This window comes from Ochotona princeps, chromosome 4 (genome assembly GCF_030435755.1).
Source record: "Ochotona princeps isolate mOchPri1 chromosome 4, mOchPri1.hap1, whole genome shotgun sequence".
In the NCBI taxonomy this organism is placed as follows: domain Eukaryota; kingdom Metazoa; phylum Chordata; class Mammalia; order Lagomorpha; family Ochotonidae; genus Ochotona; species Ochotona princeps.
The window spans coordinates 55,844,514-55,857,335 of NC_080835.1; the positions used below are offsets into that span (position 1 = coordinate 55,844,514).

The following is a 12,822-nucleotide window of genomic DNA, read 5'->3' on the forward strand; positions in this document are numbered from 1 at the left end:
AATTCATGTTATGGAAAACTTATGCAATGATTTGTCAGCTTTGCACAATATGAATAAAAAATAAAATTTTAAATAAATAAAATAAAAAATAAATTTTTTTAACTTATGTTCTAGGTCCTTGGTAAAAACCATGTTGTGATTTTTAAAGAACTCAGAGTACTTCTTTGGCTTTTATTTCTCTATCATGGTAAATAACTAAATTGTTCTTTTCATAATTTGAGTTAGGCACTAGAAAATAGAATTTGTTAATTAACAAATTTGTTAATTTGTTGTGAGCCAGGTACCTGCTAAACAATCCTCACAGCAACAACATTTCATGACAAACAATACAGCTGAGGCAACTGAATCTCAAGGAATTTAAATAACCTTTTTTGGTAAGATTCATTTGTTTATTTTTAAAAATTTATTTATTTTTAATGGAAAGGCAGATCAGATTAATGGAGAGAAGGAAAGACAGAGAGAAAAATCTTCCATCCTTTAGTCCACTCCCTAAATGGCCACAGTGGTCAGAGCTGGGCTGATCTGAAACCAGGAACCAGAAGCCTCTTTTGGGTCTCCCATGCAGGTGAAGAGTCCCAAAGCTTTGGAACATCCTCTACTGCTTTCCCAGGCCACAGGCAGGGAGCTGGATGGGAAGCGGAACAGCTGGGACAGGCCCTGTTTTATTTACTTGAAAAGCGGAGTTAGAGAGAAGGAAAGAAAGGAAAAGAAAAGAAAGAAATGTGTCTTCCATCCATTGGTTCACTCACCAATGACTGTGATGGCTGGCACTGGGCTAGGCTAAAGCTAGGATCCAGGAGCTTTTACTGAGTCTCCCAGGTTGGTGCAGGTGCCCAAGCACTTAGGCCATCCTCCACTGCCTTCCTAGGTACATTAACAGGGAGTTGGATTGGAGATGAAGCAACCAGGACTCAACTAGCACTCAGATGGGTTGCTGGTGCTACAGGTGGACTGCCTTACTTGCTATTCAAAATACCAGCTGCTAAACAACTGTGTAAAGTTGATAATAAATGAGACATCTGGTATTCCAATTTAGAGCTGAACTCAGAATTCTGTTGTGATGTGTCCGATACAATCAGATGAGTCCAAATAAATCTATGTGAGCACATATCTGCGTTCCGTTATAACCTTGAAAACTTTTAGGTTGCCCAAATATTTGAATCAAGAGATTCCAACTGAGTGAAATTCTGTTATATGCTTGAGACGCTCTTTCAATTGTAAAGTGTTGTGAATATGCACATCTAATTAAGGATGCAGAGGATACCTTGACCTCCTTATTTCAATTCCATTACCATGTTGATTGTATCAGTCTTCATTTTGGACATGACCAGATAGGGAACTTGTCCCTGGATATTCTACACAAATAGAGATTTTATATTTACTTTGACATCTTAAACAAACCAAATAAAACTCTTCAAGTGAAACACCATGACAACTCTGATGCTAACAAAATATTTTATTCTCTGTATGAAAGAATCTATTTGCAAGAAGAGGTAAGTAAAAATTATTTTTGAAGTTATCACTAGGTTTCTACTTTTCATAAATAAGCAACCCATAAATACTATTTTGTTTTCACATACTTTTTCCATTGGCTTAAATCACTTCGTGTGTGGCTTTTTGTTTTTTAAAGATTTGTTGCTTTTTTTAAATTTAAAAGATTTACAGAGAGAAGGAAAGACAGAGATCTTCCATTCACTGGTTCACTCCCCAAATGGCTGCAACAACCAGAACTGAGCCAATTTGAAGCCGAGAATGCAGAGTTTCTTCTGGTCTTCCATGTGGGTACAGAGGTCCAAGGCTTTTAGCCGTCCTCCTCTGCCTTCCCACATCATATGCAGGGAGCTGGACTGGAAGTGGAAAAGCTTAGACATGAACAGGTGTCCATATAGGATTCTGACATTAGTAGGTGGAGGATTAACCTATTGAGTCACCATACTGGCTCCTCAAATAACTTGTTTATAATTGAATTTCCTATTTGTGATGATTTTGATAATTTTCTAGAAAATGATGAACCTCTTGATAAACTTATAGTATGCTAATAGTATCAAATATTCAGATATACTATATGAGATTTTACTTGTATTCTCCAGTCATGCCTGAATCTTTCAAACTAGCCATTTTCTCTTCAGGTGAAATAACCTATTTGAATATTCACTGTTCCTTGGTATGTTGGTCCTAATCTGGACTGTCAGCTTCATCTTGCACAGCTCTCTCACATGTGCCTTGTACTTTAGCTGTATCAGACTGCTTGCTAGTTTTGTTTCCATAGGTATTCTCACATCTCTACCTTTAACCTCTGATCTAGTAAACACATGTCTGTCATTCAGATGTGTGCTTCCTCTGGAAAACCTTTCTTTAAACTTTTCTTGATCTCTTGATAGGAGAAGATGACTTTTCTGTGCTGCCGTTAGATACAGTGCTTTATCACAGTTTGCAGGATGCTTATTATAATCGCTTATGAGCTTTCTGACTTTCCCCTACTATGCCTTAATAGTCAAGGAGAAAAATATGAGTATCAGATCAGAGAGATTCACATGAGGGCCAAACTACACAAGACAATTTCACAGGCCAGAGCAAAAAGTCGGACTATTATTATAAGAACAGTACAAAGTCAATGGAAAATGACATTACCCTGTTTGTATTTCTGAAAGATAGCCCAGGTTATCTTGTAAAGAACAGAATTATGAACAATAAGAGTACAATATAGAAAACCAGTTAATAGAGACTGTTGTAATGGTCCAGTAGGAAATGATAGTAATTTAATTTGGATGCCACATGGGGCGACTATAGAGAATTAGATGACTCAAGATATATTCTGGAGGGAGTGCCTAAAAAATGCATTCATTAATTATGTGTGGATGTTGAAAGATTTTCAAAGATGACTTTCAGGTTTCTAGTTTAACCAAGTGTGTAAGCAGAGATTTCATTAACCAAGAAAAACGAGACTGAGGAAGAGATTTGGAGAGAAGATCTGGTATTGTTTTGATTCTGTGAAGTTTGAAATCTTCAGGTGACATTAAGCAAAGATTCACACAGGTATTTGTTGTACAAATTAGAATTCATAGGTGAGGGTTAGGTATCATTTAACACTGGAATTTAGTCATTTTTTTAAATATTTATTTTTATTTTTATTGCAATGTCAGATATACATAGAGGAGGAGAGACAGGAAGATCTTCCGTCCAGTGATTCACTCCCCAAGTGATTGCAACGGCCAATGCTGATCCAATCCAAAGCCGGGAGCCAGGAGCTCTTCTGGGTCTCCCATACGGGTGCAGAGAGCCAAGGCTTTGGGCCGTCCTTGACTGCTTTTCCAAGCCACAAGCAAGGAGCTGGATGGGAAGTGGAGCTGCCGGGATAAGAACTGGCGCCCATATGGGATCCCGGGGCGTTCAAGGCGAGGACTTTAGCTACTAGGCCATTGCGCCAGGCCCCAAATTTAGTCATTTAAATTAATGAGAACAGTGAGAGGGTGAATATAGAGAAAAGACGGTCAAAGATAGATATAAATGTTACTAATTCATCACCCAAAAGCAGAATATGGAATGCAGTCTTATTTTAATGGGCTCATATTTAAAATTTAGTTGTGTTTTAATTATTTGAAAATTGGAGAATTCACATAAGAATCTAGATCTCTAGCTTCTTTGAATGATTAGAGTATTCAACATTAGTAAGCATTTACAGATGATCTTTGAGAAGTTAGTAGAAAATAAATATTTTAAGAGAATCAAGATGGCAGAAAAGGGTAAGGACATGTTTGAATGGATGGAGAAACATTTGGTCAGGATGAAACAGAACACATTCCAGAAAATAGGAGAGGATAGAACAACAGCAGAGGGGTACCTAGAGACTGAGAGACACAGGAAAGCAGTGGACACTACGGTGTGGTGTTGCAGTGACTGATATCCCAGCGGCATGCAGTGAGTGGCGATTCGATTTGCACTGGCAGCCAAAACTACACCAGCGACAAGGTGGGAAGGGACTTTCACTGGGAGCTTGGGCGGTGAACCCAGACAAAGAACTGTCCGTCCTGCTGGACTGTTTGATTTGACCAGGAGCAGAGACAGAGCAGCAGATCCCAGATGCACAATGCGAGAACAGGGTGGATTTCACAGCCCACTCAGTCCCCTAAAACTGAATTGGGTGCCATTTTGCATAAGGAGGCAAAGGCAAGGAAAACAACTGAGCATAAACTGATCTGGGAGTGAACTCATTTCTACCTCAGTGAACTGCATCAACGTGGCATTCTACAGGTTCCACCCAAGATAGGTCCAGGTAGCCCTCAGACCTGACAGCCAGCAGATCAAGAACTCTAGTAGTGGCACGTTAGGTGACATTCAGTACACTGTGGCAAAAGCTTTAAGACTGCAGGGGACAGCAGCGAACTGCGCATGTGCTGAGCTCGCAAGAACTCACTGAGTTCAGTAATTGCACTGGTCCCACAGAAAAATAATACCAACTGTGGCATCATACAGGTAAAAATAGGTCCGTGTGGCACCCAGACCTAACGTCCAACAGGTTTTGACAAGATCACCATCAACAACAACCTTGCTATATAGGACAGCTGGTATCTCCCTAATCCTGGGACCTGCTCAAACAAAGTGGGAGAAAGGTTGTACAACACAGTATCACAGGAGGTGGAGACTGGTGAGCCAGGAGCTGGGGCTATGGAGACCATGGTGGAAAACTAACATAAGAACTAAGACTTGGAACTTGCTGGAGGGAGTGACACAAGTGACTGCAAACAAAGACCAGCGTGCCAACTGCAATCAGTAAAATTGAACTGTAGACCTGTGGGTGACACAGCTTGGAAACCTGCCCCAAGGAGAAGACTATGCTAACCAGAAGTACAATGACCAAGAGCAAAAGAAGAGACAAAGGCACAATGAATATTACTGAAGACTCCACTGCAAAGGAACAAAACCCTCTGCCAACCTCAGAATTAACTGAGGAAGACATTGAGAAAACCTGGGACACAGAATTCAGAAAACTCATTTTAAAGCTTCTAATCAACAATGAGAAGCACATACAAGAGTTCAAAGAATTTAAGGAATGTTTTACACAAGCAATAGCAGCAATAAAGCAAATCAAGGCTGATACATCAGAAATTAAGAACACTGTAGAGCAAATTTAAAGTACAGTAGAGATTCTCCAAAATAGAATGAAGCAAGCAGAAGAAAGAATCTCAGAATTGGAAGGTATTTCCTGTCATCAGGGGGAAACAAACAAAAAGCTGGAAGCAGAACTGGATCAGGCCAACAAAAGTATTCAAGAATTGAAAGACACTATTAAGAAGCCTAATATAAGAGTTAAGGGAGTCCCAAAAGGTGCAGAAAGAGAAGCTGAGTTTACAAATGTATTTAATGAAATAATAAGGGAAAATTTCCCTAATCTAGAGAAAGAATTGGGAAACAAGATCCAGGAGGGACACAGAACTCCCAACAGACTTGATCAAAAGTGATCTTCACCAAGATACATGATCATCAAGCTCTCTTCAATTGAATGTAAGGAAAATATCCTTAAATGTGCACATAAAAAAAAATCAATTGACATAAAGGAATGCCAATTAAACTTACAGGAGACCTCTCACAGTAAACTCTACAGGCCAGAAGAGAATGGAGTGATACATTACAGAATCTAAAAGCAAAAAATTGTCGGCCTAGGATAATATATCCAGAAGGCTTTCCTTTTTTCTTTGACAATGAAATAAAATGCTTCCACAGTAAAGAAAAGTTAAAAGAATATGCCTCTTCCAAACCTGCCCTACAAATGATATTTCAAGATGTTCTCTTTACAGAGAAGAGGAATAACACCTAACAAAGCCAAAGGCAAATGAGAATAACATCCCAATAAAATGACAACAGAAGACTAAACCAATGAACAACCCATTGCTAAAATGACAGGACCAAAGTACCACCCAGACATATTAACCCTGAAAATAAATGGCTTACGCACAAACGTCATAGAATAGTAGACTGGATTAAAAAACAAAACTCATCTATTTATTGTCTAGAAGAGACACATTTCACCAACAAAGATCAGCAGAAACTGTATTTCATAGGTTTTGATGTTTTCTGCTAGTTTTATCTCTTCAAAACACTTTCTTCTGGTTAAATTCTTCAGTGACTCCTAGATCATACAGTAGCATCATTTTCTGCAAGAAGGTTCTTGATTTTCATTTCTTCAGCTACACATTAGTCATTCAGTAGCATGTTATTTAACTTCATGGTGTTGTTAATTTCTTTTTTCTCCCTGATGTTGATTTTGTTTTGTACCTTTTCATTTAAGGTGATATATAGTAGCTGTGTAATGGAGACAGCCATATCTAGTAACATGTTATTTAACTTCATGGCATTGTAAATTTCTACTTTTCTTTTTTTGAGTTTGTATTATGACTTTTCATTTGAGGGGATGTATAGTAGCTGTGAAATGGAGACTCATATCCAGATGTGAGGATACAATGTAGTATGCATTTGTACTTCCAGAAAAAGATGGACTTAGAATGAAACAGTTTACTATATCTTGAGAGTAGGATGCTGGACTCTCTGCCATTGTCCATGCTCGCAATGATGGACATATGACTGTGTATGAAGAATTATACTTTAGTAATGAGATAGAGGAACTAGGTGGTGGGGGAGGGGGATTGGGGCTGGAATAAAGGAAATACCAGGAGCCTATGGAATTGTATCATAAAATGATAGTAAAAAAATATTTAAAAATTAAAAAATAAATATTTTTAAAAGTATGCATGTTTTTGGTGCAAAGTTATCTTTTAATTTTATGTTTTCAGAAACTTTTTAAAGTACTCTTGTATTTCTTCATAGTAACAACCAGCCTGCACTTTTTTTATAGTATTATCTGTCCAATTGATCACAAACCCAATACTCCTTTTGTACTCCAATACCTCCCTTTTTTAAAAAAAAAAAAACTTTCATTTAGCCTGTTTTATTCAAATGCCTCTCTGTGCTTTTGAATTTAGACATCAAGAACAGAACCTATCAAAGAGAATCGAGTGTTACAAAAGGCTAAACAGCAAATGTTTCAGCTATTACACGCTGCTGTGAAATTGAGTGAAAGGAAGACAGAGCTAATTCAGTGACATGAATAGTTTTGAAGCAAGGACATGACAAAGTTGAGGCCGTTTTTTTTGAGACCTCAGGAAACTGAAGAGGCACTGATGAATAAAGGGATGGGGGGTGGACTTCGGAGATATGAGAGAATATGTAGATAATGCATTCAAGAGGTCAAAATTGGTGACTCAGGAAAGAACAGCTATCATCAAGTGAAGTTCTTGACCTGTGCTGGGTGGCGGCATTGGACCTTGGGAAAGGATAGAAGGAAAGCATTGGTCCTGATGTAGTGACAACACTGAGAATTAACAGATAGAGATGGGAATCACAGGGTTCTCTCAGAATCAGAGAATTATTTTAAACTAAATACTTTGGCTGTTGGCATTTTCTTTTCAACATTTTAGTGTCTGCAGGTACTAGAGCTAATCACTAATTACAAAGGAAGCCCTCAAAAGGCTCCCTAGCTCTCCGTTGATGACTTGTAAAGCATGGAAATGTGTTTGCATTCCACCTGGTTCACTTTAGGAAACTGATTTTAGGCATCCACGTTTATTTCACCCAGTTCTCTTTGCATACCATTTCCTGCGCCGCAGGTTTCTTAGATCCTAGTTGCAAAAATCACATCTTTCTTTTTGACAAATCCTCTTCCTCCTCCTCCTCACTGGATTCCCATATTCACTTATTCTCCAAGTGCTTAGGTTCTGTCTTTGTAATCTCTAGAATCTGCCGCTTCTCCTTTTTAGTGTCATCACTAATTGAGACCAATAATTGAGACCACTGTGTCTTTCTTAGCTGAACTTCTTTCTGACTTCATAGTGGCTTGAAATATAGAGTATTTTCCTTAGTAAAAAGTTTTGGTTTTGGATACCTGCCTCCCTACAACTTTATCAAAATTCTGATACTTCTGTTCATTGCTTCCAGGGGCAGGTATATAGAAAGACTTTAGGGTCAGACAGGCTTTGTTTCTGAGCCAGGCCACGTACTAGTCATGTGGTCTTGGTTAACTTCTTACATTTTTTAAACACTGCTTCTTCTAGCACATGATGGGAATAATTATGGCTGCCTTGTAGGGGTGTGTGTGTGTGTGTGTGTGTGTGTGTGTGTGTCTTGGAAAAAGAGTACCCATCATTTCTCCAATGCCTTGTATGGTGAACTTAATTGTAAAGGGAGCAAAGGAATATTTAATGTAGGAGATTCAGGGATATAAATTGAAGCAAAAATGTAAAAGGAATGATATATCATACTCATAAATAATTCACAAAAACTATTTAAGTATGTATATATATATTCCAAAAGAAACATTTTAGAGGGATGAAGAACATAAAAACGTCAAATTAATCTAGAGATTGCAAAAGATTTCAATAAGCAGAGAATTAGACTGCGGTGGGAAAGATGATATGATGGAGGGAATAAACAAGCATTCTAGGCAGACAGGACAGGTAAGCTCAGAGTGAATGAAGCAAAGCAGACAGGAGTTAAGAGTTTGAGATCAGAGAGCAGAGGCAGGTGTTATAATGAGAAGAAGTGGAGTCAGATTATGAAGCCACAGGTAGCCCTTGTAAGGGGTTTATTCTTTGTCATTTAAATAACCAAGTATGATGTTCCCGTATCAGGGCATCACAAAACTGATCTGTTGAGATGCAAAAAGAAAACTCTACTGTTTGTGCATGTTTCTTCTTTACATTTTTCTAAAATTCAACTGTGTGTGTTTTAAAATGTTATCTTAGCACTACAGCATGTATACTTCATAAATAAATGGAGCATATGAGGTTCCATAACAATATTCTTGCTCTCATAGTTAGGGACTGCTCCTTTAAATATCATTTGCCGTATGATCAGAGTGATATATATTTTTAACCTTTTTTACATTATTATTTTATTCTGATAATCTTTACATAGTTGATTATGGCACAAAAAGTCAAGGGCTACAGGAAAGTGGGTAAGATCATTGTTTCCACATTCTCTCTTTTTCCTCAGTGATATATTTTAAAATGTAAAACATATGCCAATTCCAGTTTATACAGTTTTTCAAAAGCTTTATTTTGCCCTTAGGGTTAAATCCAAATCTGAATCAGACTTTCTTTTTAGATGTAGCTCCTTATTTGCAAGGCCAAGTAACAGGGAGGGAACACACACACACACACACACACAGAGAGAGAGAGAAAGAGAGAGAGAAGAAATTGCTCTTACTTCCACTGGTTCAGAGAGATTGAGATAGATGAGAGAGAGAGATTGTTCTTACAACCACTGGTTTAGTCCCCAAACAGTCACAAGTGCCAGATCAGGACCTAACCAAAGGCAGAAGCCAGAAAGTCTATTTGGGTCTAACATATGGGTATTAGGTATTCAAACAGGCCATCTTCCACTGACTTCTGTGGAGCATTAACAGGAAGCTGGATCTAAAGCAGGGAAGCTGGGACTTGAACTGGCACTCCAGTGTGGGATGTCTATATCACAAATGACTGCCTTTCTTAAGCTTTAGAGATGCATCACTCAAACCTAATTTAACAGCAGTTGTTCTTAGCAACTCACTTTTATGAAACTGTTGTAGCATCTTAAATGGTTTTTATAGAAATAGCAGCTCTCTTTTTTGTAGTCATATTCCTGGTAACTAAATTCAGTGGCAGCAACATGACTGGGAGCAAGCAGAACTGACAGTCTCTTCGTAAGCATATAGCACAACTGCTATAATGCTGTGCTTCCGAAGAGCAAGGGTTCAACAATGAGTAGCTAACCAGTATAAGCATTAAATTTACCTGTTAGATAATGTGTTCTTGAAGTAGTAGAGTATTATTGTAATATCACTTAGTGCAAAAAAGTTGAAATATTAATATTATGTTTGTTTTATCAGTTATAGAGCTTAGCTGTATCTTGCCACAAGATTTTATAAATTTTATTTTCTTTAAAATCAATGCTTTGAAATGTATTATTGTCTTCTCAAGTCATCTGGTAATCCCAAAGAATTGTATGCTAATTTTAAAATTTGTTTTAATTTCAGTGGTAGGAATGGGATCCTGGTGCTTCCACATGACTCTGAAATACGAAATGCAGGTTAGTAATGATAAAGTTGATTAAATGCTTTGTTCTGTTAATCCAGAGACTCCAGACATACTTCGAATTTGAGAAAAAAGCTTAACTAAAGAGTGGTTGACAGATGAGAATCTTAGGGGCAAGTGGCCTAACCATCGAGATAATTCAAATCCCATATCAGAGTGCCAGGATTCAACAACCACTCCAGGCTCCTGATTCCAGGTTCCTGCTAGTGACCACCCTGATTTGCAGAAATAGTAGATTAAATAGTTGAGTCCCTGTCTCCAATAGGAGACCTGGATGTGAGTTCCCGGCTCTCCGCTTCCCAGCAAGGCTGGCCCTTGCTGCCTTGGCTAATTGGGGGAATGAACCAATGTATGAAAGCTTGTCTTTTCTATCACTCATTCTCCCTTTCATCTCCTTGCTTTTCAAATAAAATCAAATGTAAAAATAAATAACATTCTCTAGGGTTATTTTCCAGTCAAAGGATTCAAATCAACACAGTGAAGTTAAGGATGGAGCAGTTAAGTTTTCCAAAAGGGAACAAGTCAAAGCAGTGGAGCCTTTTGACTGCCTCTTTGCCAGCATGTGTGCTTTTAGAACAGCGTTAGAAAGTAGACTCACATGGGACTAGCATTGTGGTACAGCAGGTTAGCATTGTGGTACTGCTACTTTGAGTGCCAATATTTCATATTGGAATGCTGATTTTTATCTTGACTGCTTCACTTCTGATCAGTTCCCTGATAATGGTCTTGGGAAAGCAGCAGCAGATGATCCAAGTGCTTGAGCTCCTGCCATTCATGTGAGAAACCCCCAGAAGGAATTCTAAGCTTCTAGCTTCAGCCTGGCCAAGCTCAAGCTATTTTGAGCATTTAGGCAGAGAACCAGTGGATGGAAAGCCTCACTCTACCTTCCCTCTCTCTTTGTTGCTTTGGATTTCAAATATACAAATAAATAAACCTTAAAATTATTTTTAAAAAAATCATAGGGAAACATCTTTAAAAGACTTAATCAGTTCACTGGGGCAACGCATTCTTATTCTTAGATGCATACAGTTTTTCATTTCTTTATAGCACCTACTTAAATAATCTAGTCCTACTACCTGGTAAGGTGTGTTAGAACTGTGCAAAGATTTGTAGTTCTTTTTCTTGGTCTAAGGATACCAGCTGTCTAATCTTCAAACAGTTGACCCCTTGGTTTCTCATAGTAAACCCAGAACTTTCTAAAACAATACTTTTTTTTAATTTAGAAATAACATGTGAGCTACGTGTATAATTTAAAATATTCTGGGGTTGGTATGGCACAGTTGCACACAACATCAACATCCCATATCAGAGTACTAAGTCCCAGCTACTCTATTTCCGTGCCAGCTCCCTGCTAATGCACATTGGAAAGCAGCAGAGGATGGCCCAAGTGTTTAGGCCCCTGCACCCATGTAGGAGACCCAGAAGAAGCCTTGGGCTCCTGACTTCAGGCTGGCATCCTTGCAGCCATTTTGCGAGTGAACCAGCAGGTAGAAATTTTCTCTCTCTCTTCTTCTCTTTCTCTCTCTGTGAATCTGCCTTTCAAATAAATAAATGTCTTTAATTTTTAAAATTTAAACATGTTCTAGTAGCTACATTGAGATAAGTAAAAGAAATAGAGGAAATTAATATTTTTATCTAACCTGGTATATCTAAAGTATTACTTCAACCTATAAATATAATCAATATAAAATTAATTGATGAGGTATTTCACATTCTGAAACATGTTTTTTTTTACAATGGAAATATTTATTAGGTTTATTTTGGTGTTCCTTAGTCATGTTGGAGCGGCTACTAGCTACTGTATTAGGCATTGACATTCTGAAAAGATCTGCATATGCAAAAATCTGGATGTTTGATTACAGCTATATTATGTGTATATAATTAATTATTAGGATAGATCCCAATAGACTGCTTGAGTTGGAGAATTTACAAATGGATAAAGTACTGATGTGGCCTTAATACAGCATAGAGCATACGTATTCCTAGATTTTCTGAGTGGAAAAGCAGTCCTATAAACAGTAATAAACCATGAAAATTATTTTTAAGGAAGTAGTAGGAATAAGCTCTGGCAATACAGCATGGTTGGGAAGAATCTAGCAGAATTTGAAGGCATTTAAACAAAATCTGAAAGAATTAGTTGGAAACTTTTAGGTGAAAAAGGATGAAATGACACACTAGATATACCCTATGATAGAAGCAGAAGCAGGGCATCATTAAAATGTTCAGTATATTTGACAACAGTTGTGCAGTGTGTTGGAAGAAATGGTGGTGGTTAGTATGTTTAACAACTGAGCAAAGGTATTCTGGCACAGCAGGTGAAATCTACTTGGAATAACCGAATCCGGTATTGAAGTTCCACCTTTTCCTGCAAACTGACTTCTTGCTAATGCACCTGAGAGGTAGCAGATACTGGCTACCTCATGTAGGAGCCCCAGATGGAGTTCCTAGCTTCTGACTTTGACTGTCCTACTCACTGAAATGTTGGGCATTTGGAGGGTAAATTAAAAAGCAGATTTTTCTGTCTCTCTGCCTTCCTCTTTCTCTGTCATTTTGCCTTTCAATAAATAAAACTTCTTAAGACAAATATTTAATGACTCTATGAAAAGTATGAACTATCATTATAAGCAAACCAGTGATCAACAACTAAATAATAACTCTGAAAATAAAGCTTTGCATGTTAATGTGTCAAGAAAGAATA

General features: G+C 37.8%; 1 protein-coding gene across 1 annotated transcript in view; it reads left to right on the top strand.

The window, feature by feature from the left end:
* ACER3 (alkaline ceramidase 3) overlaps nucleotides 1–12,822 on the top strand; it is a 140,086-nt gene that overhangs the window by 59,312 nt on the left and 67,952 nt on the right. The window contains exon 3 of the mRNA XM_004589864.3: nucleotides 10,067–10,119. Coding sequence (XP_004589921.1) covers nucleotides 10,067–10,119 — 53 coding nt within the window. The remainder of the gene's footprint in view (nucleotides 1–10,066; nucleotides 10,120–12,822) is intronic.